At 40.2% G+C, this 24,923-nt stretch overlaps 1 protein-coding gene across 1 annotated transcript in view; it reads left to right on the forward strand.

Moving 5' to 3' along the window:
• The window catches only part of LOC124776420 (zinc finger protein 345-like), a 197,846-nt gene that overhangs the window by 101,550 nt on the left and 71,373 nt on the right, over positions 1-24,923 (forward strand). The window contains exon 4 of the mRNA XM_047251415.1: positions 21,369-21,648. Coding sequence (XP_047107371.1) covers positions 21,369-21,648 — 280 coding nt within the window. The remainder of the gene's footprint in view (positions 1-21,368; positions 21,649-24,923) is intronic.

Raw genomic sequence — 24,923 nt, forward strand, 5'->3', positions numbered from 1 at the left:
CTGATTGGCCAGTAGTTATGTCATGCTATTGCAGATGGTGTCAGCGTCTGTGCTGGTAGCGTCACCGCTCCTGCCGTAGTGTGCATGGTGCAACAAATATCTCTGGCTCTTCTCTGCATTCAGAGCTTGATTCCACACACTGTTAAGATTATATCTGCTGTCACGGTTGAAGATTTTCTCATATGTGCGCAAAGGAGTCATGTCAGCCCTTAATAAAGGACTGAATTTCACTCCTACACCAAGCACTGTACCTATTGTGGAGTTCCTTAGTGGAATGGAATAGGCGGTGTGGCATCTATTACAATATAACATTGACACTGTAAGACTTGCCACCAGTCGCATTTTAGCCTCAACCAAGTCGCCCAAATCTAAAATCAGCAGAGCAGAGAGAGAGGGGCTCTGTGCATTGCAGAAAGATGAAGATTTTGTGGTATTTGTGGCTGACAAGGGAAATGTTATGGTTGTGCTTAATGCAACTGAATATCACAGCAAATTGGCATCATAGTTGGAAGATAGCACGTACAAATGCACAAATTGGGACTCGGCTCTGTCATACAGAAGGAAAACAGTGGAACTCCTGAAGAATTCTGGTCTACCAGAGGACAGCATCAAAGTTCTTAGAGCAAGAGTTCATAGACATCCTGGGCTGTGACTGGCCAAATATTTAACCAATTTGATGACTCAAATAATAGAACGCTGGGAATATCACATCAAAAACTCTCAGATGTTCATTTAGAAAATTAAACAGATTAAAGTTAGCCCAAATGATATTTTAGTCAGCCAGGATGTGGTCTCACTAATTCCAAAAGTTCCTGTGCACCTCTTCATCCGTCTTCATTTTATCGTTATGTTGACAATATGTTTATGGTTGGGCCACACAGTGTGGAAGCTCTTGGGCACTTCCATGAACTATGAATGGTACACTCCAAAACATCCAGTTAACCATCGAGACACGGAAAGAAGGAAGGCTGCCATTTTCAGATGTTTTGATACAACGAAAGTTGGATGGATATCATGGCCACTCAATTTACTACAAGCCAATGCTCACTGATTTATATCTTAATGCCCAGTCCAAAAGAGAGCAGCTTCAAATATACTGCTACACAGAAAAAAAAAATTCTGATGAGGACCATTTTGATTTCTGAATTAATCGTGTGAGGTATGTGCTCCAAAAGAATGGCTATGGGTCACATGGTATGATGTCAGCGTTCACCAAGAAAAGGAAATATTAAAATGTTGAACATTCACGTAATGAGCCATTGACTGCATTCCTTCCCTTCTGCAGAGCTACATCCAACTAAATAGGCAGAGTCCTGGCATGAAAATGTGTGTCATATATTTTCCAACCTCTTAAGAAGGTAAAGATGCTACGCCCTGTTTAGGACACTCTCTGCCTCAGAATCCCTGGGATTTACATCACCACTTGTGAGGGTGGCAGCTGTTACGTTGGTCACTTCATTCGCACTATTTCTGACCACTAAGCAGAACATCAATGACATATTAAAAATTGAGAAATGGAGAAAGCTCCAGTTGCTGAGCGCAGCCTCACAAACAGACATAAAATACTGTTCGATGAAACAAAAGTTTTGCCCCAGGCTCCTATATACTGGGACTGTGTAATTAAGGAGGCTGTAGAAATAAGAATTTATGAGAAAAACTTCAACCATGACAGCCGATAGAATCTTTGCAGTGCATGGAAGCAAACAATTGATGCAGATAACAGTCAGAGGTATGCGTTGTAATGTTTGTGCTATGGCGGGTACGGTGGTGCCACCAGCACAGATGTTGAAACCATCTGCAACAGCATGACGTAGTTACCGACCAATCAGAAGCCGTCTGTGGGCCATATAAGGCCACCGCTGCAGCTGTTCTGAAAATCAGTTGCTCCTGATGAACACAATGGAGGTTCTTGTCAAAAGCTTGAAGTTTTACCGTGAACTGACGCGGCAAGAAATCCAAGAACATTTTATGCAATTTTGGTGTTATTTTTTTGCCAGTTTTGGCAATATTTATGCCAGTTTTGATATTACTTTCTGATGGTTTTAAGACCCTTATGTTTCTATACTCGTCTTATTTTGTTGTTTTTCAGTGTTATTTTGAAAATGAAAATATACCTATCAGTTAATTACATTTACTGTCAACAATCTGTGTTTGGTCTAATAGGTAAAATTCACACTGCTTTTGCCAGATCCTTGAATCCCTTGTGCTTCCAATTTTCTAAAATGGGAGAGAGAGAGAGAGAGAGAGAGAGAGAGAGAGAGAGAGAGAACTGAAATGGCTGGATGGATTTGGATGTAATTTGGAATGGGGTTAGCTTATATCCTGAACTAACACACAGGCCTTATATATACCTACAGGTGGGGGTGGAAAAGATGTGTAACTGAGCATCCGAAATGCTTTGGAAGGGTCTAAATGAACTCCTGCAATGCTATTGGTCCTTTATGGATTTGTAATTATTTGTTCATTAATGTGCTACACTGAACAAATTATCGAATTCTAGGAAAAGCAATAGCCTAAAAGGAATTAATTTAGATCTCTAAAGCACTTAATACTGTTAACTGTGACATCCTTGTAGAAAAATTGGAAACAGTAGATGTTCGAGCATCTGGCTAAAAGTGGTTGAATCATGCCGAAGAATCTGAACACAGACTGATGTCATCTTACTCTAATCACAATGTGAGTTTAGTTTCAGTTAGAAAAAAGTAGAAATGGGAGTACCCATAGGAAATATTCTAGGTCCCATTTATTTCTTATGTGTATAATGAATACAAGTGCCCCAGATTATGCAATCAATGTTGTACTATTTGTAGATGATGCTGGACTTATATTTACTATAAATGTGAGAGTTTGTTGGTGTGTGTGTGTGTGTGTGTGTGAGAGAGAGAGAGAGAGAGAGAGAGAGAGAGAGAGATAGCTGATGTGGCTGGACAGATTTGGATGTAATTTGGAATGGGGTTAGCTTATATCCTGAACTAACAAATAGGCCTTATATATACCTACAGGTGGGGGTGGAAAAGATGTGTAGCCCATGATGCGCAAATACTCATTCTTTGTTCATCCATTATTTGAGAGTTCAAGCACTTAGTGACATGCAACAAACTGCATACACACCAGGGTTGTCCGTAAATTAAGATCTCCAATAACCTCCCCTCAGGACGGAGCAAGCTAGCTTAAATCTACAATAATGCCATGTTCCTTGCTTCTCATACCTCTATTCTTGCCAGTCCCCACCTCCCTGCAATGCTCATTCTTGGCGTAGCAGCCGTTAACGATGGATGGGAAAAATCTACACTCCTGCCAAGTGTGAATTGCGTTCTGTGATTAGATTTCTGTGGTTTAAGGGATCAACCCCTATTGAAATCCATTGCCAGTTGATTGGCAAATTCTTCACAGAGACGAGAAACACTGTCTGAAGGCACAGTCTGCTTCACTGATAGGACCTGAATTACTATAGCCAAGTTAAACAACTGAAATAAATTGAAACCAAACAAGTTCACTGCAGAAGAAGAACGAAGGACGTAAAATGACACAAGTTTTGTTTGTCCCTTGTATGTTGCAAGAAGGCTGCACTGTCCTAAATAGGTACTTAACTTAACATTTGCAGCACGCAACGGAGGTGTGCCCAGCAGTTTGTAAGTGTCTTGATTGATCAGTGAAACTGCAGCCCCAGTATCGAGCTGGAATGGTATCCCATCCTCGTCGCCAATGTTGTGGGTTGGCAAGAGAGCCAACACCGGTTTTGAGAGGAAGCCGAAAGGCACGTGTTTTAGCTCACGCAGGCTGGCGTGAGGTCTGGAACAGGTCAAGGAAATTAGACTTTAGCAAAAAAACGGACGTAGCTGGTGGAATACTTAACTTTAATCTATAAATGATGAGCGTCGCTCTTGACGGTAAATGATTACAGTATCAATCGTAATTGGTAATGGCGCCTTGCTAGGTCATAGCAAATGACGTAGCTGAAGGCTATGCTAACTATCGTCTCGGCAAATGAGAGCGTATTTTGTCAGTGAACCATCGCTAGCAAAGTCGGTTGTACAACTGGGGCGAGTGCTAGGAAGTCTCTCTAGACCTGCTGTGTGGCGGCGCTCGGTCCGCAATCACTGATAGTGGCGACACGCGGGTCCTACGTATACTAACGGACCGCGGCCGATTTAAAGGCTATCAACTAGCAAGTGTGGTGTCTGGCAGTGACACCACACATTCTTTTTAGTGAAAGCAGGTTGTGGAGCAACTGAATGAAAACAGTCAGTGCAGTGCGGTGCATTCAGTACTAAGTGTAAACATTTGATCGTTTTGACATTATTTGTTTGTGTATTCTTTCGGACATGTTCGAAAGACAGATACCATTTTGATCATGCAGCCACCTTGAATCGAGACATGAAAGAATTAATGACATTAGCTGCCAGTGACCACTGATTTAAATCAGTGGGGAATGCTGAAAATTTGTGCCAGACCAGGATTCGGATCCAGTTCTCCTGCTTACTAGGCAGGTGCACTGACTACCGTGCCATCCGACATAGTGGTCACTTCAGGTGCACTGACTACCCTAGCACACCTTGTCAGGACCAAATTCTCTGCCCTGTGTTCGAATCCTAGTCCAGCACAAATTTTCAACTTTCCCCATTGATTTAAATCAGTACCCGCTGGTAACTAATGTCATTAATTCCTTTGTGTCTTATTTTGCCATTGCTAAATCATTATTATTGACTGTATTCTGTTTTCACCTGCTGTGAATGCTAATAAGTAGCTTTCAGTTCAGTTTTTTTGTCCATGTTTATGAACAGACATTTTTTTAATAGTGAAATTTGTGTCTGTATCAAAATGCTGAAACGCTCACTGGCATGTAAATGGGAAATATCATATGATCCTCAAGATAAATTCAAAGTGATATACAGTACCTGCAATGATGATTCATATCATGAAACTGTACTAATAAAAGCAGTTCAAAAAAAGGTTAAATAATGGTATCAAATATTTCTCGCAACAAATATGGTCCGAAAGCAAGTGAATAAGTCACCAAAGATGTAAAATAAATTTTCCCTTAAGTGCTTTCTGTTCACACCACCTCAATATTTAGCAAACTGAATTATCGGTAATGGGTCCAATTCAATGGCTGAAACCAATCAAAATCTGTATTTAATGTCAGACGTATAAAATTTTTTTATTTTTAAGTACACTAGTGTATAAGTTTTGAAAATACTTCATTTTTAGAACATACTTTTTATTCATCTCTCCTTAAAATAAGATACAGTATTTGCCTCTAAGAAAGTTGGCAGCCCTACTCGTGGTTCAAGTATAACCAAAAAAGCTAAAAAAATAGTGTAAATGAAATCACTCAGATCTGAAGGCTGAGTGATAATTTAACTGAGATAGTTGTCAGAGATTTGTGTTAGTTGATTGTCTTAAGTTCAAGTGTAACCACACAAACCCAGAGAGTGAGTGAAAACATACATAAGCTGATGTGTCTGGAGAGACTAGTTTATTTGGTTGATTCATTCAACTGAAAAAAACAATTGACTGCCAAATCTGGTGTTAAATCCAGTCGGTTGTCCTGTAACTTTTTTTGGTACACACTAGCAGTGTGTGGCATTCCCCTGCAGATTGCATTGTTGTTGTAACAACGTGCTGTGTATGATATAAAGGTTGATTTGCCTGTCACACTACTATCAAACACAAAACCCTGCCTACAATGTCATGTTATTCAGTTATGGTACCATTATTCAATTATGGACTAGCAAGATGGCATGGTGCGGTATAATCGTAAGTGAAAACTGCACCAGTAAAAACGAACTTAAAAGTGCAAACAACTGCAAGGTTTGTGACAAGAAAGCATTAAATGGCATCCCGTGTAGCAACTGTCACTGTTGGTTTCATGAGAAATGTTCCAAAGTAAGCATAAAATTTGTAACTGATAATTTTACATGGTCTTGTCTTGCGTGCATTAGTCATGCTTGTGAACGCAAATTTAAAGATGTAATCAGAAAAAAGGATGAAATAATCAGAGCACTTTAAAGTGGTATGTTTGCTCTAAACAAAAAGTATAATGCTCTGAAGAATAATAGTGCACTTTTGGAAAAGACAATACATTTATCTCCATCACTAGAAGATCACAATAAAGAATCCGATGTAAACAAAGCGGACATGTTGATTCACTGCACAAATTGTACTTCATTAAAAGAAGACAGCCATAAACAACAGGAAACTGAGAAAGACATCTCATCGTCGTGTAATAACGGTTTTTCAAAGGAATATGCTAAGTGTATGTCAAACAACGGCTCAGCAGTGGGAAAATGGCTATAAAAGAAGAAAGTGAAACTATTTGGTGATAGTCATGCCCTAAACATTCTGGAATTATTGACAAACAATGTGAATGACAGTGTTCAAATTTCTGGCATTGTGAAACTAGGAACAAATTTCGATAGCCAGAATAACAAAGAAAAGAAAGAAAACTAAAGAAGATGAAATGGACACTCAGAAACAGCAAGATTATGGAGCTGGAATGTGTTGACATGTTATCACTAAGAAGAAAATTACATGCAAAGCTTTACTTTAAATTTCCCATAATTAACATTTTTTGCATATTAGATATCGTTATCTCATCCAGTATTAAAGCAACAAAAACAAAATTTTACATCAGTAATAAAATAGTGCTTGCCTACACATTCAACAATGTTTTAAATGTTTTCAGCTTGAACATGTCATATGTTCTTAAATTATTAGGAGAAAAAATTAACTTCTATAAAACATTTTTTTTAAATGTGCAAGGCATCAAATTGGTAAATATTTCTGGTTTACTAATTCAGCAGTCAAAAAAAAAAAAAGAAAGAAAAAAAAAAACATACAGTATTAAGATGAAAATCAATATTCAGTGCACTATGTATTCCACAGTTTTTAAATTTTTTTCGCGTAGAGTTCAAAATATACTAATTATTTTATCAGAGTTTTATTTCAGTGTCTGTTAAAAGTTTTTGATGTATTAAATTAAAAAATAGTAAAAACTACAGGCCATGACATTCAGGTCCTCTTAATGAGCTGTCAATGACAATATTATTAGAGACAGAGAAGAATAGTAAGAAACAGTTTTTGTTCAAGCAAATTAGTTATGTGTTACCCCCCTCTGTCTGCTCCAGCAGAGAGAAGGAAATTTGTCTTATCTCAGAAAGCTATATCTTAACAGAAGCTGTTTTATTTTTTGCGACAGAGAAACCCATGTGTAAAGAAGACCATTCTCTTTGTTGTACACTATGGTCAGATTACTACTATTTAGTTTGGTTTTTGACTATCTATATATGTATGGTGCCTGTCCTTTCAGACATGTCTAAAAGAGCAGACATCATTTCTGGTCCAGCAGCCACTCTGAATTAAGACACAAAGAAATTACAGACATTGGCTGCAAATGGGCATTAATTTAAATCAATGGGGAAAGTTGAAAATTTGTGCCGGACTGGGATTCGAACCCAGGTCTCCTGCTTATTGTGCAGATACTCTGACCACTAAGTCATCGAGGCACAGAGGTCATTGCGACTGCACAGACTACCCTAGCACACCTCCTGTCAGACACAAATTCTCAACTTCCCACACATTGCTGATGTTGTGCCCCTTGCCTGTTATTCTCATTACTCACGGCATTTCACCAATTCGTGTAAGAGCTTGAGCCTGGTGTGCCTGAAGCGATCATTGGCCACCCTTGCCTTAAATACATGTTTGTGGTGTCTGTTCTTGCAGCCAGTGTCTGTAATTCCTTTGTGTGTTAATTCATAATGGCTGCTGGATCAAAAGTGGTGTCTGTTCTTTCAGATATTACTGAAAGAACAGATACCAAATATATACAGGGTGGTCCATTGATAGAGACTGGGCCAAATATCTCACGAAATAAGCATCAAACGAATAAACTACAAAGAACGAAACACGTCTAGCTTGAAGGGGGAAACCAGATGGCGCTGTGGTTGGCCCGCTAGATGGCGCTGCCATAGGTCAAACGGATATCAACTGCATTTTTTTTTTAAATGGGAACCCCCATTTTTATTACATATTCGTGTACTACATAAAGAAATATGAATGTTTTAGTTGGACCACTTTTTTCGCTTTGTGATAGATGGTGCTGCAACAGTCACAAACGTATAAGTACGTGGTATCACGTAACATTCCGCCAGTGTGGATGGTATTTGCTTCGTGATACATTACCCGTGTTAAAATGGACCGTTTACCAATTGCAGAAAAGGTCGATGTCGTGTTGATGTATGGTTATTGTGATCAAAATGCCCAACGGGTATGTGCTATGTATGCTGCTCGGTATCCTGGATGACATCATCCAAGTGTCCGGACCGTTTGCCGGATAGTTACGTTATTTAAGGAAACAGGAAGTGTTCAGCCACATGTGAAGCGTCAACCACGACCTGCAACAAATGATGATGCCCAAGTAGGTGTTTTAGCTGCTGTCGCGGCTAATCCGCACATCAGTAGCGGACAAATTGTGCGAGAATTGGGAATCTCAAAAACGTCAGTGTTGAGAATGCCACATCAACATCAATTGCACCCGTACCATATTTCTATGCACCAGGAACAGCATGGTGGTGACTTCGAACGGCAAGTACAGTTCTGCCACTGGGCACAAGAGAAATTACGGGACAATGACAGATTTTTTGCACGCGTTCTATTTAGCGATGAAGTGTCATTCACCAACAGCGGTGACGTAAACCGGCATAATATGCACTATTGGGCAATGGAAAAGCCATGAGGGCTGCGACAAGTGGAACATCAGCGACCTGGGTGGGTTAATTTATGGTGCGGCGTTATGGGAGGAAGGACAATTGGCCCCCATTTTATCAATGGCAATCTAAATGGTGCAATGTATGCTGATTTCCTGCGTAACATTCTACCGATGTTACTACAAGATGTGTTACTCCATGACAGAATGGCGATGTACTTCCAACATGATGGACGTCTGGCACATAGCTCGCGTGCGGTTGAAGTGGTATTGAATAGCATATTTCATGACAGGTGGATTGGTTGTCGAAGCACCATACCATGGCCCGCACATTCACCGGATCTGACGTCCCCGGAGTTCTTTCTATTGGGAAAGTTGAAGGATGTTTGCTATTGTGATCCATTGACAACGCCTGACAACATGACTCAGCGCATTGTCAATGCATGTTCGAACATTACGGAAGGCGAACTACTTGCTGTTGAGAGGAATGTCGTTACACGTATTGCCAAATGCATTGAGGTTGATGGACATAATTTTTTGAGTATTTATTGCATTAATGTGGTATTTACAGGTAATCACACTGTAACAGCATGCGTTCTCAGAAATGATAAGTTCACTAAGGTACTTGTATCACATTGGAACAACCGAAATAAAATGTTCAAACGTACCTACGTTCTGTATTTTAATTTCAAAAACCTACCTGTTACCAAATGTTTGTCTAAAATTGTGAGCCATAAGCAAAGAAGGGAAAGCAGAAAGGTGGAAGGAGTATATAGAGGGTCTATACATGGGCGATGTACTAGAGGACAATATTATGGAAATGGAAGAGGATGTAGATGAAGATGAAATGGGAGATATGATACTGCGTGAAGAGTTTGACAGAGCACTGAAAGACCTGAGTCGAAACAAGGCCTCCAGAGTAGACAACATTCCATTTGAACTACTGACAGCCTTGGGAGAGCCAGTCCTGACAAAATTCTACCATGTGGCGAGCAAGGTGTACGAGACAGGCGAAATACCCTCAGACTTCAAGAAGAATATAATAATTCCAATCCCAAAGAAAGCAGGTGTTGACAGATGTCAAAATTATCGAACTATCTATTTAATAAGTCACAGCTGCAAAATACTAACCCGAATTCTTTACAGACGAACGGAAAAACTGATAGATGCCAACCTTGGGGAAAATCAGTTTGGATTCCGTAGAAAAGTTGGAACACGTGAGGCAATACTGACCTTACGACTTACCTTAGAAAATAGATTAAGGAAAGGCAAACTTACGTTTCTAGCATTTGTAGACTTAGAGAAAGCTTTTGACAATGTTGACTGGAATACTCTCTTTCAAATTCTAAAGGTGGCAGGGGTAAAATACAGGGAGCGAAAGGCCGTTTACAATTTGTACAGAAACCAGATGGCAGTTATAAGAGTCGAGGGGCACGAAAGGGAAGCAGTGGTTGGGAAGGGAGTGAGAGAGGGTTGTAGCCTCTCCCCGATGTTATTCAATCTGTATATTGAGCAAGCAATAAAGGAAACAAAAGTAAAGTTCGGAGTAGGTGTTAAAATCCATGGAGAAGAAATAAAAATGTTGAGGTTTGCCGATGACATTGTAATTCTGTCAGAGACAGCAAAGGACTTGGAAGAGAAGTTGAACGGAATGGACAGTGTCTTGAAAGGAGAGTATAAGATGAACATCAACAAAAGCAAAATGAGGATAATGGAATGTAGTTGAATTAAGTTGGGCGATGCTGAGGGAATTAGATTAGGAAATGAGACACTTAAAGTAGGAAAGGAGTTTTGCTATTTGAGGAGCAAAAAAACTGACGGTGGTCGAAGTAGAGAGGATATAAAATGTAGACTGGCAATGGCAAGGAAAGCGTTTCTGAAGAAGAAAAATTTGTTATCATTCAGTATAGATTTAAATGTCAGGAAGTCGTTTCTGAAAGTATTTTTATGGAGTGTAGCCATGTATGGAAGTGAAATGTGGACGATAAATAGTTTAGACAAGAAGAGACTAGAAGCTTTCGAAATGTGGTGCTACAGAAGAATGCTGAAGATTAGATGGGTAGATCACATAACTAATGAGGAGGTATTGAATAGAATTGAGGAGAAGAGGAGCTTCTGGCACAACTTGACTAGAAGAAGGGGTCGGTTGGTAGGACATGTTCTGAGACATCGAGGGTCACCAATTTAGTATTGGAGGGCAGTGTGGAGGGTAAAAATCGTAGAGGGAGACCAAGAGATGAATACACTAAGCAGATTCAGAAGGATGTAGGCTAGTAGGTACTGGGAGATGAAGAAGCTTGCACAGGATAGAGTAGCATGGAGAGCTGCATCAAACCAGTCTCAGGACTGAAGACCACAACAACAACAACAACAACAACAACATGTTTGTGACTATTACAGCACCATTTATCACAAAGCGAAAAAAGTGGTCCAACTAAAACATTCATATTTCTTTATGTACTACACAAATATGTAGTAAAAAATGGGGGTTCCTGATTAAAAAAACGCAGTTGATATCCGTTTGACCTATGGCAGCGCCATCTTGCGGACCAACCATAGCGCGATCTGGTTTCCCCCTTCAAGCTAGACGAGTTTTGTTCTTTGTAGTTTTTTCATTTGACGCTTATTTCGTGAGATATTTGGCCCAGTCATAATCAATGGAGCTCTCTGTATAATTAAGGTGAGGAAGCCAGTGATCTCTTTGGTGCGGACCTGTACCCGGCTCTGACTCTTACGAGAATTAGCGAAATGCTGTGAATAATGAGAATAATGGGTGAGGGGCATTGTATTAGTAATGTGTGGATGTGTTGAGAATCTAGGTCTGATAGGAGGTCTGATGGTACTTACAGTTGCAATGACCACTGTGTATGGATGACTTGTGGTCAGAGCATCTGGCTAGTAAGCAAGAGAACCGGGTTTGAATCCCTGTGTGGCACAAATTTTCAACTTTCCCCACTGATTTAAATCAATGCCCACTTCTGCATCTACATCTACATCTACATTTATACTCCGCAAGCCACCCAACGGTGTGTGGCAGAGGGCACTTTACATGCCACTATAATTACCTCATTTTCCTGTTCCAGTCACGTATGGTTCGCGGGAAGAATGACTGCTGGAAAGCCTCCTTGCACGCTCGAATCTCTCTAATTTTACATTTGTGATCTCCTCGGGAGGTATAAGTAGGGGGAAGCAATATATTCAATACCTCATCCAGAAACGCACCCTCTCGAAACCTGGACAGCAAGCTACACCGCGATGCAGAGTGCCTCGCTTGCACAGTCTGCCACTTGAGTTTGCTAAAGATCTCTGTAATGCTATCACGCTTACCAAATAACCCTGTGATGAAACGCGCCGCTCTTGTTTGGATCTTCTCTATCTCCTCTGTCAACCCGACCTGTTACGAATCCCACACTGATGGGCAATACTCAAGTATAGGTTGTACGAGTGTTTTGTAAGCCACCTCCTTTGTTGATGGACTACATTTTCTAAAGACTCTCCTAATGAATCTCAACCTGGCACCCGCCTTACCAACAATTAATTTTATACGATCATTCCACTTCAAATCGTTCCATACGCATACTCCCAGATATGTTTCAGAAGTAACTGCTACCTGTGTTTGTTCCGCTATCATATAATCATACAATAAAGGATCCTTCTTTCTATGTATTCACAATACATTACACTTGTCTATGTTAAGGGTCAGTTGCCACTCCCTGCACCAAGTGCCTATCCGCTACAGATCTTCTGCAATTTTCTAATGCTGCAACTTCTCTGTATACTACAGCATCATCCACGAAAAGCCGCATGGAACTTCCGACACTATCTGCTTGGCCATTTTTATATAGTGTGAAAAGCAATGGTCCCATAAGATTCCCCTGTGGCACGCCAGAGGTTACTTTAACGTCTGTAGACGTCTCTCCATAGAGAACAACATGCTGTGTTCTGTTTGCTAAAAACTCTTCAATCCAGCCACACAGCTGGTCTGATATTCCATAGGCTTTTACTTTGTTTATCAGGCAACAGTGCGGAACTTTATCGAACACCTTCTGGAAGTCAAGGAAAATGGCATCTACCTGGGAGCCTGTATCTAATATTTTCTGGGTCTCATGAACAAATAAAGCCAGTTGGGTCTCACACAATCGCTGTTTCTGGAATCCATGTTGATTCCTACAGAGTAGATTCTGGGTTTCCAGAAATGACATGATATATGAGCAAAAAACATGTTCTAAAATTCTACAACAGATCGATGTCAGAGATATAGGCCTATAGTTTTGCGCATCTGCTCGACGACTCTTCTTGAAGACTGAAACTACCTGTGCTCTTTTCCAATCATTTGGAACCTTCCGTTCCTCTAGAGACTTGCGGTACACGGCTGTTAGAAGGGGGCAAGTTCTTTCACGTACTCTGTGTAGAATAAAAATGGTGTCCTGTGAGGTCCAGTGGACTTTCCTCTGTTGAGTGATTTCAGTTGCTTTTCTATTCCTTGGAAACTTATTTCGATGTCAGCCATTTTTTCGTTCGCACTGCAGTGCGGTCTTCCTCTGTGAAACAGCTTTGGAAAAAGGTGTTTAGTATTTCAGCTTTATGTGTGTCATCCTCAGTTTCCATGCCATTATCATCCTAGAGTGTCTAGATATGCTGTTTCGATCCACTTACTGATTTAACGTAAGACCAGAACTTACTAGGATTGCAGCCAATGTCTATAATTCCTTTGTGCCTTTTTGAATATCTGCTTGACACACATGGGTGAAGTTCTTGATGTTCTGTGGTAGCTGCCTCATCAGTATATTGTTCATTCAACATCTGATTTCAAAATCTTTTTTCCATCTAACAGCTTACAGAACACAGTTAGGTGGAAAAATTGATAACCACATAATCAACCTACCCTCCATGAAAACCTGAATTGTCACGCTTTGGATGTTATTCATCTGTGTTGGTTTAGTTGTCAGATACTAGGAACACATGGGCTTTGGCAACTTACTACCATGACATTCCATTTGCAGCAAAATGAATAAACAATGTGTACAAAATATTTCTAAAACATGTCCTCCTACATTTACTGGAACACAATGCTCTTGTAATTCACACGAGGGTATGATGTTTGAAGATTCTGGTCCATTTGCTTCTTGGGAGCTTGTAGAGATTTATTTACTTGAAATTGTGTTTATCGTGATAAGATTTGGCTGTGTTAACCACCATCTGTGTGTCAGGAGAATGTAGTGGACACACTTAGGGAACTAATTATCACAGCCATTAATGGTGTGTACTAATTGCCTGGAATGCTGGACCATGTGGAATGATGCAAGACGTGCTTCTCTTCAGTTTGTTTTGATAATTATAATTGACATTTCGAACTGCTGTTTCTTTACAGCAGGTACAGAACAGCAGTGTATACACTATCCAATGAAAAGTATCCTGGCATCTATTAGTGAGCAACAATGTGAAGTGTGTCCATGCGTCATTTTTATGATGGCTTGGACTTTGCTGGGGACACTTTCAGTGGCGAGTCTGTATGTTTGTGGAGGAATGGCAGCCAATTATACTGTGGTACTATCCACAAACCTTTGTCTCACAGAAGCTGCTTTTTGAAACAGTGTCTTGTCTGTTGATACAAACAGTCATTGTCTCTGAACTATTCCTCTGTTTTACATAGCACAAAGTACTCAAAAATTTGTCCATATCCTTCTGCATTAGCATTCTCGTAAGTGCAATAAGGGGCCCACACCACAACCTTGGAAAGCATCCTCATATCATATCACCACCTGTTCTGTGCTATTGGCACTATCCATGATGCCAATTAACGTTCTCCAGGCATTTGCCAAACCCCTTCCAGCCTATTGCCAGAATGTATAGCATGATTCATCACCCCAAGTCACTCATTTCTAATCATGCACTGTTCAGCAGTGTCACTCTTTGCACCAGCTCAAGTGTCACGTAGAATTGACTTCAGAAAGGTGTTTCTTATGAGGAGCTGCTTTATCATTGTACCCCATTATCTTTAAGTCACTACACACAGCCATTGTGCTAGCTTGACTACTGGTGCTGAGTGGTGCCTTCCATTTTTTGGTTTTAGCTAATAATTTTGTGAAGTTTTGTTGGTATTGGTATTAGCTGTGGTGTAGTAGTGTTAATACAAGTAGTTGCTTTCTTAGTAGGCAGAGAATTTCGAGACTATTATTGTTAGTTCTATAAATAGTTCTACTGGTGTAACTGAACTTTGGTAATGTAGATGTATAGTTTTTTTTCAGTAACTGTAAAATTTTACCATGAGTGAGAAGTGTGGGCTCTGTCGTAGGTTTGTGGGTAGTGGGCTATGGTGTGGGATTTGTTCAAAGTATTTTCATTGGGGGGAATGCAGTGGGGAAGCCAGTGGTCATTTTAGTGAGATCCTCTCCTGGGAATGCAGAGTCTGTAGTAGAAATTAGTTGATAGAGGAGCAGGAGCATAAGATGTGTGCCCTTCAGGTGCAGTTACAATGCACAAAGGAGGAACTAGATAGCTTCAGGAGGGTGAAGGGTGGTAGGAAATGGGAACTGGCAGTTGGCAAGAAGGCAGCTAGGAAGAGGAGGTATTCAGACAGTTTTACTTTGCGTATATGCAATAGATTTGACCAACTATCAGAGTCGAGTAGAGAGGAGCCTTGTGTAGCTGTAGATGTAGAGAACATGCAGCAGTCCTCAGCAATTAGGAGATTTAGGTTAGTTGCCAGGAGAGGTGTGGGCCAGCAGTTGCAGGAAGTGTTGGGGAGTGAGTACCAGGTCACCAGCATTGTGAAGCCTAGTGCAGGGTTGGTTCAAGTGGCTGACAGCATAGGGGAGTTATGTAGGAATTTTATGAAGGAGGATCACATAGTGGTAGTGGGTGGAGCAGGGAACAGTCTTGATAGGGACGGGGAATATGATGTAGGTGGTGACCTGGTAAAGATAGCTACTCAAACTGGCAGCACTAATGTGCATATTGTGCAACTGTTTCAGCGTCATGATTGGCCTCACCTTAATGCGGCTGTTAGGCGCGTTAATGTGGGGATGAGGAGGGTGTTGATGGCAGAGGGCATTGGTCACATCTCAGTGGTCCCAGTTGGGTCTATCAGTAGATCAGGTTTCAATAGGCATGGCCTGCACCTCAAGAAATATGGGAAGGGGAGGCTGGCAAAACTTATAAGTGAAAGTGTAGTGGGTGGTGGTGGGGTCACTCATGGAAAAATTCCTGTAGTAGTTGGTGTCAGAGCTGCACCTTTCTTAGACTGAAGTCAGCTGTGATAGGTATACCTGCTTAAGGGAAGTCCATCTAACTAAGGGCTCACCTTCCGAGCATGTAATGTTTCCAAGTAGAGAAGGAATGAGCATATTTCATCAAAATATAAGAGGTATTAGAGATAAAGTTAGTGGACTGCTTATAGTCGTTGACTCTGAAATTATTGGTATATCAGAGCACCACTTAAATAATTTGACAGTTCGGAGGCTTCCTTTACCAGGATACAGATTAGCTGGCCGTTTCTCAAGAAGTTCCTTACAGGGTGGGGGAGTGGTTATGTACATAAAAAACAGTATATTTGAATGTTGTCCAAGGGCAGTTGACTTTAGTGAAACTAAACTTCTAATTGTTGTTTACAGGTCTTCTAACTCTGACTTCAGAGCATTTCTGCTCAAGCTAGAGAGGGTTCTTGATTTACTTTGTAGGAAGTACCAGAAATTAGTTATATGTGGTGACTCAAATATAAATTTTGTATATGATGGTGCAAGAAAAAGGATGTTGGTAGATCTCCTAAATTCATATGATCTGATGCAGACACTGGTTTTTCCAACTAGGGTGCAGGAGAACAGTAGCACAGCCATAGACAATATTTTTATTCATTCTTCATTACTAGATGGGCATTCTGTTAGTAAAAGCGTGAATAGCCTGTCAGACCATGATACACAAATTTTAACACTAAAAGGCTTTTGTACTCAAACCAATGTCATATTTAATTACAAAATATGTAGGAAAGTTAATCCAACAGCAATAGAGAGTTTTTTAAACTTTGTCAAGGAACGAGAGTGGCAATATATTTATAGTGCCGATAATGTAGATGATAAATACAATGTTTTCCTTAACACATTTCTCATGCTCTTTGTGAGTTGCTTTCTTGCTGACTAGTGGGATAAGGATATCTTGTAGAACAAAGTGGGAATTGTATCAAAATGTTAGAAGTATTCACAATCGAGCTACAGTAACCCAATACAAACAGTATTGTAAGGTGCTTAAAAATGTTATTAGGAAGGCAAAGAGTATGTGGTATGCAACTAGAATAGCTATTCACAGGATAAAATTAAAACCATATGGTCAGTTGTGAAGGAAGTGTCTGGTCAGCAGCACAAGGTCGATGATATAAAGTCAGTTCGCAGTAAAAATATTTCTGTTACTGATAAAACAGATATATGTACAGTATTTAACAATCATTTTCTGAGCATTGCTGTTGAATTAAATAAAAATTTAGTTTCTACAGGAAATCGTATAACTTTCTTGGCAAATTGAGTCAATAATTAAATCACTGAAGACTAAGGACTCTCTTGGTTATGATTGAATGTCTAGCAGAATATTGAAGTACTGTGCAGCACATGTTAGCCCTGTATTTAGCCATATTTGTAATTTTTCCTTTAGGAATGGTCAGTTTCCTGAGCGATTGAAGTACTCAATAGTAAAGCTGCTTTATAAAAAAGGGAGAAAGGGATAATGTAGGTAATTTTAGACCTACTTCTATGCCATCAGTGTTTGCAAAAGTTATTGAAAAGGCTGTGTATGTAGGGATAATTCATCATTTTATATCACACGATTTGCTATCAAATGTACAGTTCGGCTTTAGAAGTAGTTTAACAACTGAAAATGCTATATTCTCTTTTCTCTGTGAGGTAATGGATGGGCTAAATGAAAGGTTTCGAATGCTTGGCATATTTATTGATTTAACTAAGGCATTTGATTGTGTTGATCACAAAATATTGCTCCAGAAGTTGGACCATTACGGAATACGGGGAGTAGCTCACAGTTGGTTCACCTCTTACTTTAGCAACAGGCAGCAAAAGGTCATTATGCACAATGTTGATAACAGCTGTGATGTGGGGTCTAAGTGGGGTACTGTCAAGTGGGGTGTGCCCCAGGGATCAGTGTTGCTGAGTGGTCAGCGTGACAGACTGTCAATCCTAAGGGCCCGGGTTCGATTCCCGGCTGGGTCGGAAATTTTCTCCGCTCAGGGACTGGGTGTTGTGTTGTCCTAATCATCATCATTTCATCCCCATCGACGCGCAGGTCGCCGAAGTGGCGTCAAATCGAAAGACCTGCACCAGGCGAACGGTCTACCCGACGGGAGGCCCTAGCCACACGACATTTCCATTTCCATTTAGTGTTGGGGCCACTCCTGTTCCTTATTTATGTAAATGACATGGCATCTAGTATTACGGGTAACTCTAAAATATTTCTGTTTGCTGACGACACTAGCTTGGTAATAAAGGATGTTGTGTGCAACATTGGCTCGGTTTCAAATAGTGCAGTGCATGGCCTAAGTTCATGGCTTGTAGAAAATAAACTAATGCTAAATCACAGTAAGACTCAGTTTTTACATTTTCTAACACAGAATTCAACAAAACTGGACATTTTAATTTCACAGAATGGGAATATGATTAGTGAAACTGAACAGTTCAAATTTCTAGGTGTTCAGATAGATAGTAAGCTGTCATGGAAAGCCCACATTCAGGATCTTGTTCAAAGACTTAATACTGCCATTTTTACTATTCGAACAGTATCAGAAGTGAGTGATTGTTCGACAGGAAAATTAGTCTACTTTGCTTATTTTCATTCGATTATGTTGTATGGTATTATATTTTGGAGTAATTCTTCCCATTCTAAAAGGATATTTTTGGCTCAGAAATGGGCGGTTTGGGCAGTAAGTGGTGTAAGTTCATGAACCTCTTGTTGACCCCTGTTCACCAGTCTGGGTATTTTGATGTTGGCCTCTCAATATGTATATTCCTTGCTGTCATTTCTTGTTAACAATATTAGCATATTCCCAAGAATAAGCAGGTTTCAAATTCAAAAATCTTAGCAGTAATCCACCCGCTTTCAAATCGAAACTGAAGAGTTTCCTCATGGGTGACTCCTCCTATTCTGTCAAGCAGTTCCTTGAAAAATTAAGCTCATTCTTATTGTATTGTTGATTGTGTTTACTTAAACTTATGGACTGACTTTTTTGGGTTCATGAACATTTATTTTTATCTGTTATTACTTTTATGTTGTAATTTCATGTACTGACACATTCCATGACCTTGGAGATTTGCTCCTCAATTTGGTCCTACGGAACACAACGTGTAAATAAAATAAAATAAATGAATTTCATGATTCTTTACAGTCACCCTCTGCAGTGCTGATGGTCTCTGTCCATAAGTACATGAGGTCTACCTGGTCTTGGTTTAGCTTTGGTTGTGTCTTTGCATTTTCACTTCACAATCACACCACCATCTGCTGATTTGGGCAGCATTAGAAGGGTTAAAATGTCCCTGTTGGATTGTTACTAGGGTGATATCCAGTGAGTAGCCTATGTTTGAAGTCACTGAGCTCTCCTCCCCTACCCATTCTGCTGTTACTGCTGCTCTACTGACAATACAATATCCCCCTGCCTCCTTTTACACTGGATGGGTCCACCTCTCATGACATCTGCTGGTTGAGTGTGGGTTACATAAGTGTGTCCTGATACTTTTAATCAGATAGTGTTTGTCAGTCCAGTTTCAGTTCTTCATTGCTCATTATTGACATTCCATTACCTGATGATCGCTTATCTCCATTCAAGTTAAATCCACCATCCAACTGCAGTCATGCACTAAAATGAAAATGATAACCAACAAAAAGTGTTTACAAAATCGCCCAGAATAACACACTTCTAAGCAACTTGCCTTAGGCTGTAAGACACATTTAACCGTGTTTTTATCATATTACTCTTGACATGTAAATAGGTTTCATAGTGATTATGCTACTAGACTTGTAGTTGTAAGAAGTAGCTGTCATTTCTCCATCTAACCATCCTAATTTACTTGGAGAAATGTATGAGGCAGTGTTGTCTCGTAATACGTACTTATTATGGCCAGTTTCAATCATTGTAGTTCTACTGTGGGAATGATCAGTGACCAAAACTGGACATATTACAAGAGAGCATAGTGTCATGCATTTTTCCTGCCTTTACAAATGTCTGCTTGTGTCTGTGTATGTGTGGTTGGATATGGGTGTGTGTGCGAGTGTATACCTGTCCTTTTTTCCCCCTAAGGTAAGTCTTTCCGCTCCCGGGATTGGGATGACTCCTTACCCTCTCCCTTAAAACCCACAGCCCTTCGTCTTTGCCTCTCCTTCCCTCTTTCCTGATGAAGCAACCGTTGCTTGCGAAAGCTTGAATTTTGTGTGTATGTTTGTGTGTCTATCGACTTGCCAGCACTTTCGTTTGGTAAGTCACATCATCTTTGTTTATAATAGAGGGAAACATTCCACGTAGGAAATATATATCTAAAAACAAAGATGATGTGACTTACCAAATGAAAGTGCTGGCAGGTCGACAGACACACAAACAACCACAAACATACACATAAAATTCAAGCTTTCGCAACAAACTGTTGCCTCATCAGGAAAGAGGGAAGGAGAGGGAAAGACGAAAGGAAGTGGGTTTTAAGGGAGAGGGTAAGGAGTCATTCCAATCCCGGGAGCGGAAAGACTTACCTTAGGGGGAAAAAAGGACAGGTATACACTCGCACACACACACATATCCATCCGCACATACACAGACACATATATGCTGTTAACTGTCACCTGAAGAAAATAGTCATCCCAATTTAGTTTTTGTTTAATTCCCCAAAATCACTCAGAAAAGATGTTGCTTCAGTAAGGTTGTGAGTGGTATATTCCAACCAACCATCTCTAACAACAGCACTGATAATGAGACGTTACACTCAAACTAAAGCTTGCATCTGTGTGATTTCATTCAGAATATGCAAAGCAATATGTGATTCATTTGAAGACTTTCTTGTAAACAGAATGCACTATGTGATCGTCAGTACTAGAGATAGCATCTGACATTATTCAAGGTAGTGTGATAGGGCTACTGCTTTACATGATATAAGTATCATTACATTTTGAAAAGCCTAGAAAAAACTCATTATTTTCACTGTTGATGTATTTTGCCATCCCCTTTCTGTTGAAACAGGTCCTCTAAGAAGGTGAAATCAAACAATGGAAAGTCCAGGATGGAATAGTGACGATATTAAGAAATGGATAGCACAGCTCACACACCCATGGTCACTGTCTCTGGTCACTGTGGTCAGACTCAAGTGAAATCATTTATAACACCATTTGTGTGACCCAAGGCTCAAAAAATAAAGATAAAAAAAATAAAAGAACTTTGTTTACAAGAAAGTTATTGTGTTTCCCTTAGACAGTATACTCAGTCTTTGCTTTTGATATTAGGTGATATAATGTGCTTCTACTTTGTTTATCCTGTGTTTGCAGCTATGTTCTGTTTGCAGGGAAATACTTCTTTTGTTTTTTTTATTATTTTTTAAAAACAGGTAGAATGGTGCTAGTACATAAATAGCATACACTATAAAAATGATAATATTGAATTTAGTGCCTCATGAAATAATCATTATTTTAGGGAATGCAGATTTTTCACATGTCAGTTATGTCCTCGCACTTACGTCTCTTGGGGTAACCTGGTGGCACACCGCAAGGTACAGCACCGTGGTCAGGTGCTGAGTTGTGGACCTTGTGGCAAACGACGCTACCATCCTGGCCTTGGGCCAGTGCACTTTCCCGTTGATGGATTTCCTATTGGTTGTGAGGAATGTTGTGCTGGCTTCACTAGTACTGTGCAGCTCTATCGACACTATCGATGCCACGTCCAGCCTCAGAGTAATGCTGCTCTAGATAAGCAGGTCAGTTCGTTCGTATAAATTTTTCTCCTCCTTATAAATATATATATATATCAAAAAACAAAGATGATGTGACTTACCAAACGAAAGCGCTGGCAGGTCGAAAGACACACAAACACACACAAACATACACACAAAATTCAAGCTTTCGCAACAAACTGTGGCCTCATCAGGAAAGAGGCAACAGTTTGTTGCGAAAGCTTGAATTTTGTGTGTCTTTCGACCTGCCAGCGCTTTCGTTTGGTAAGTCACATCATCTTTGTTTTTTGATATATTTTTCCCATGTGGAATGTTTCCCTCTATTATATATATATATATATATATATATATATATATATATATATATATATATATATAAAAAACAAAGATGAGGTGACTTACCGAACGAAAGCGCTGGCAGGTCGATAGACACACAAACAAACACAAACATACACACAAAATTCAAGCTTTCGCAACAAACTGTTGCCTCATCAGGAATGAGGGAAGGAGAGGGAAAGACGAAAGGATGTGGGTTTTAAGGGAGAGGGTAAGGAGTCATTCCAATCTCGGGAGAGGAAAGACTTACCTTCGGGGGAAAAAAGGACGGGTATACACTCGCGCACACACACACACATATCCATCCACACACATATATATGGTATATGTGTGGATTGATATGTGTGTGTGTGCGCGAGTGTATACCCGTCCTTTTTTCCCCCGAAGGTAAGTCTTTCCTCTCCCGAGATTGGAATGATTCCTTACCCTCTCCCTTAAAACCCACATCCTTTCGTCTTTCCCTCTCCTTCCCTCTTTCCTGATGAGGCAACAGTTTGTTGCGAAAGCTTGAATTTTGTGTTTATGTTTGTGTGTCTATCGACCTGCCAGCGCTTTCGTTCGGTAAGTCACCTCAATTTATTTTTTTTATTTATTTATTTTTTTTTTTTTTAAAAAAAATATATATAATTTTTCCCACGTGGAATGTTTCCCTCTAATATATATATACACAAGCTTGTGTCTGTATGTGTGGATGGATATGTGCATGTGTGCGAGTGTATACCTGTCCTTTTTTCCCCCTAAGGTAAGTGTTTCCGCTCCCGGGATTGGAATGACTCCTTACCCTCTCCCTTAAAACCCACTTCCTTTCGTCTTCCCCTCTCCTTCCCTCTTTCCTGATGAGGCAACAGTTTGTTGCGAAAGCTTGAATTTTGTGTGTATGTTTGTGTTTGTTTGTGTGTCTATCGACCTGCCAGCGCTTTCGTTCGGTAAGTCACCTCATCTTTGTTTTTATATATAACAAACTATTTGGATTTTTAATGACCATTGAGAACATCAAACATTGATGAACGGAAAGTGGAGAAGTAATACCATGGTCCTTATGCCGTGCGAGTTTCACGTCATTTACTGCAAATGAAAGCAGTTGGTTGGGGTAAAACTTAGGCACTGCAGAAGGCTTAAGGGAAACGTTTAAACATCTGCTAATAGGAAGAGCTTAGGACACCCAGATCAGAAAACAGTACTGTTTCTGACAGTAAATTAACTTGGTCCTTTATTTTAAACACAAAGCTGGTGAAAGCATCCAATCTGTAGCTGTTAGTGGCAGTAGGGGAGCACAAAACCTGGAAGGTTAAGATGCTTTAAACTATTTTTGTACTTAGCTGCCAGCAACATTTCTCCGAGGAGAGAAACACCACAGTGACAGTAAGACAGGACCCAGCACAGGTCTCATTGCAGCAGAGGTGAACTGAGACAGTTATATGTATCATCGTTGATTAAAGACACTGCAATGCCGATCTGCAGCTTGAATTCTGCAGGCTGGTCACACAGCCTCAACTACACTGCGAGCTTTCACAGTGGTAGGGGACCTGCCTGCTCCTCTACTGTGACAACATGGACTGCCTTGTTGTTTTACCACTGTGGCTCACCCCACAGCTGGTGCGCTGCTTGTTGACACACAACATCTAGGTGACAGCACTTGCCAAAGACCCACAATCTGCTGAATGATACAAGCAGTGGCTTTTCTTATGCTAACTATTGCAGTCAGAAATATTGAAGCTTTTTCAACTCTGGTGACATATGTCTCAACACTTGAGGAGGGATGGACATTGCTGACTCATCCTATTAACTCTACCAAAAAAGTCCATTGATGCTGAGGAGGGAGTAGAATAATTGATGCACTTAAAGTCTCACATGAGATGCTGGCGATCTGAATGCCTATGAAGTCGGGTGAGATTTGGAAGCAGAAGTATAGGATGATGAATTGGAATTATCAGTTGACCACTGAGTGTGATGGCAATTAACATCTTAGGAAACATTAAAGTCTTATGTAAAAGCCTGCTGAGCTACTGAAGCAACCTCAAAAGATTTAGCAATGTGAAGTGTATCGCCAAGACCAGGCATTTGCAGTAACCTCCCTGTCAGGGGCAAGACGCATAGTCATTCTTGAATCGACAGTTCTGCATGTTGTTGTTGTTGTTGTTGTTGTTGTGGTCTTCAGTCCTGAGACTGGTTTGATGCAGCTCTCCATGCTACTCTATCCTGTGCAAGCTTCTTCATCTCCCAGTACCTACTGCAACCTACATCCTTCTGAATCTGCTTAGTGTATTCATCTCTTGGTCTCCCTCTACGATTTTTACCCTCCATGCTGCCCTCCAATGCTAAATTTGTGATCCCTTGATGCCTCAAAACATGTCCTACCAACCGATCCCTTCTTCTAGTCAAGCTGTGCCACAAACTTCTCTTCTCCCCAATCCTATTCAATACCTCCTCATTAGTTACGTGATCTACCCACCTTATCTTCAGCATTCTTCTGTAGCACCACATTTTGAAAGCTTCTATTCTCTTCTTGTCCAAACTAGTTATCGTCCATGTTTCACTTCCATACGTGGCTACACTCCATACAAATACTTTCAGAAACGACTTCCTGACACTTAAATCTATATTCAATGTTAACAAATTTCTCTTCTTCAGAAACGATTTTCTTGCCATTGCCAGTCTACATTTTATATCCTCTCTACTTCGACCATCATCAGTTATTTTACTCCCTAAATAGCAAAACTCCTTTACTACTTTAAGTGTCTCATTTCCTAATCTAATTCCCTCAGCATCACCCGATTTAATTTGACTACATTCCATTATCCTCGTTTTGCTTTTGTTGATGTTCATCTTATATCCTCATTTCAAGACACTGTCCATTCCGTTCAACTGCTCTTCCAAGTCCTTTGCTGTCTCTGACAGAATTACAATGTCATCGGCGAACCTCAAAGTTTTTACTTCTTCTCCATGAATTTTAATACCTACTC

The sequence above is a fragment of the Schistocerca piceifrons genome, chromosome 2 (assembly GCF_021461385.2).
Source record: "Schistocerca piceifrons isolate TAMUIC-IGC-003096 chromosome 2, iqSchPice1.1, whole genome shotgun sequence".
In the NCBI taxonomy this organism is placed as follows: domain Eukaryota; kingdom Metazoa; phylum Arthropoda; class Insecta; order Orthoptera; family Acrididae; genus Schistocerca; species Schistocerca piceifrons.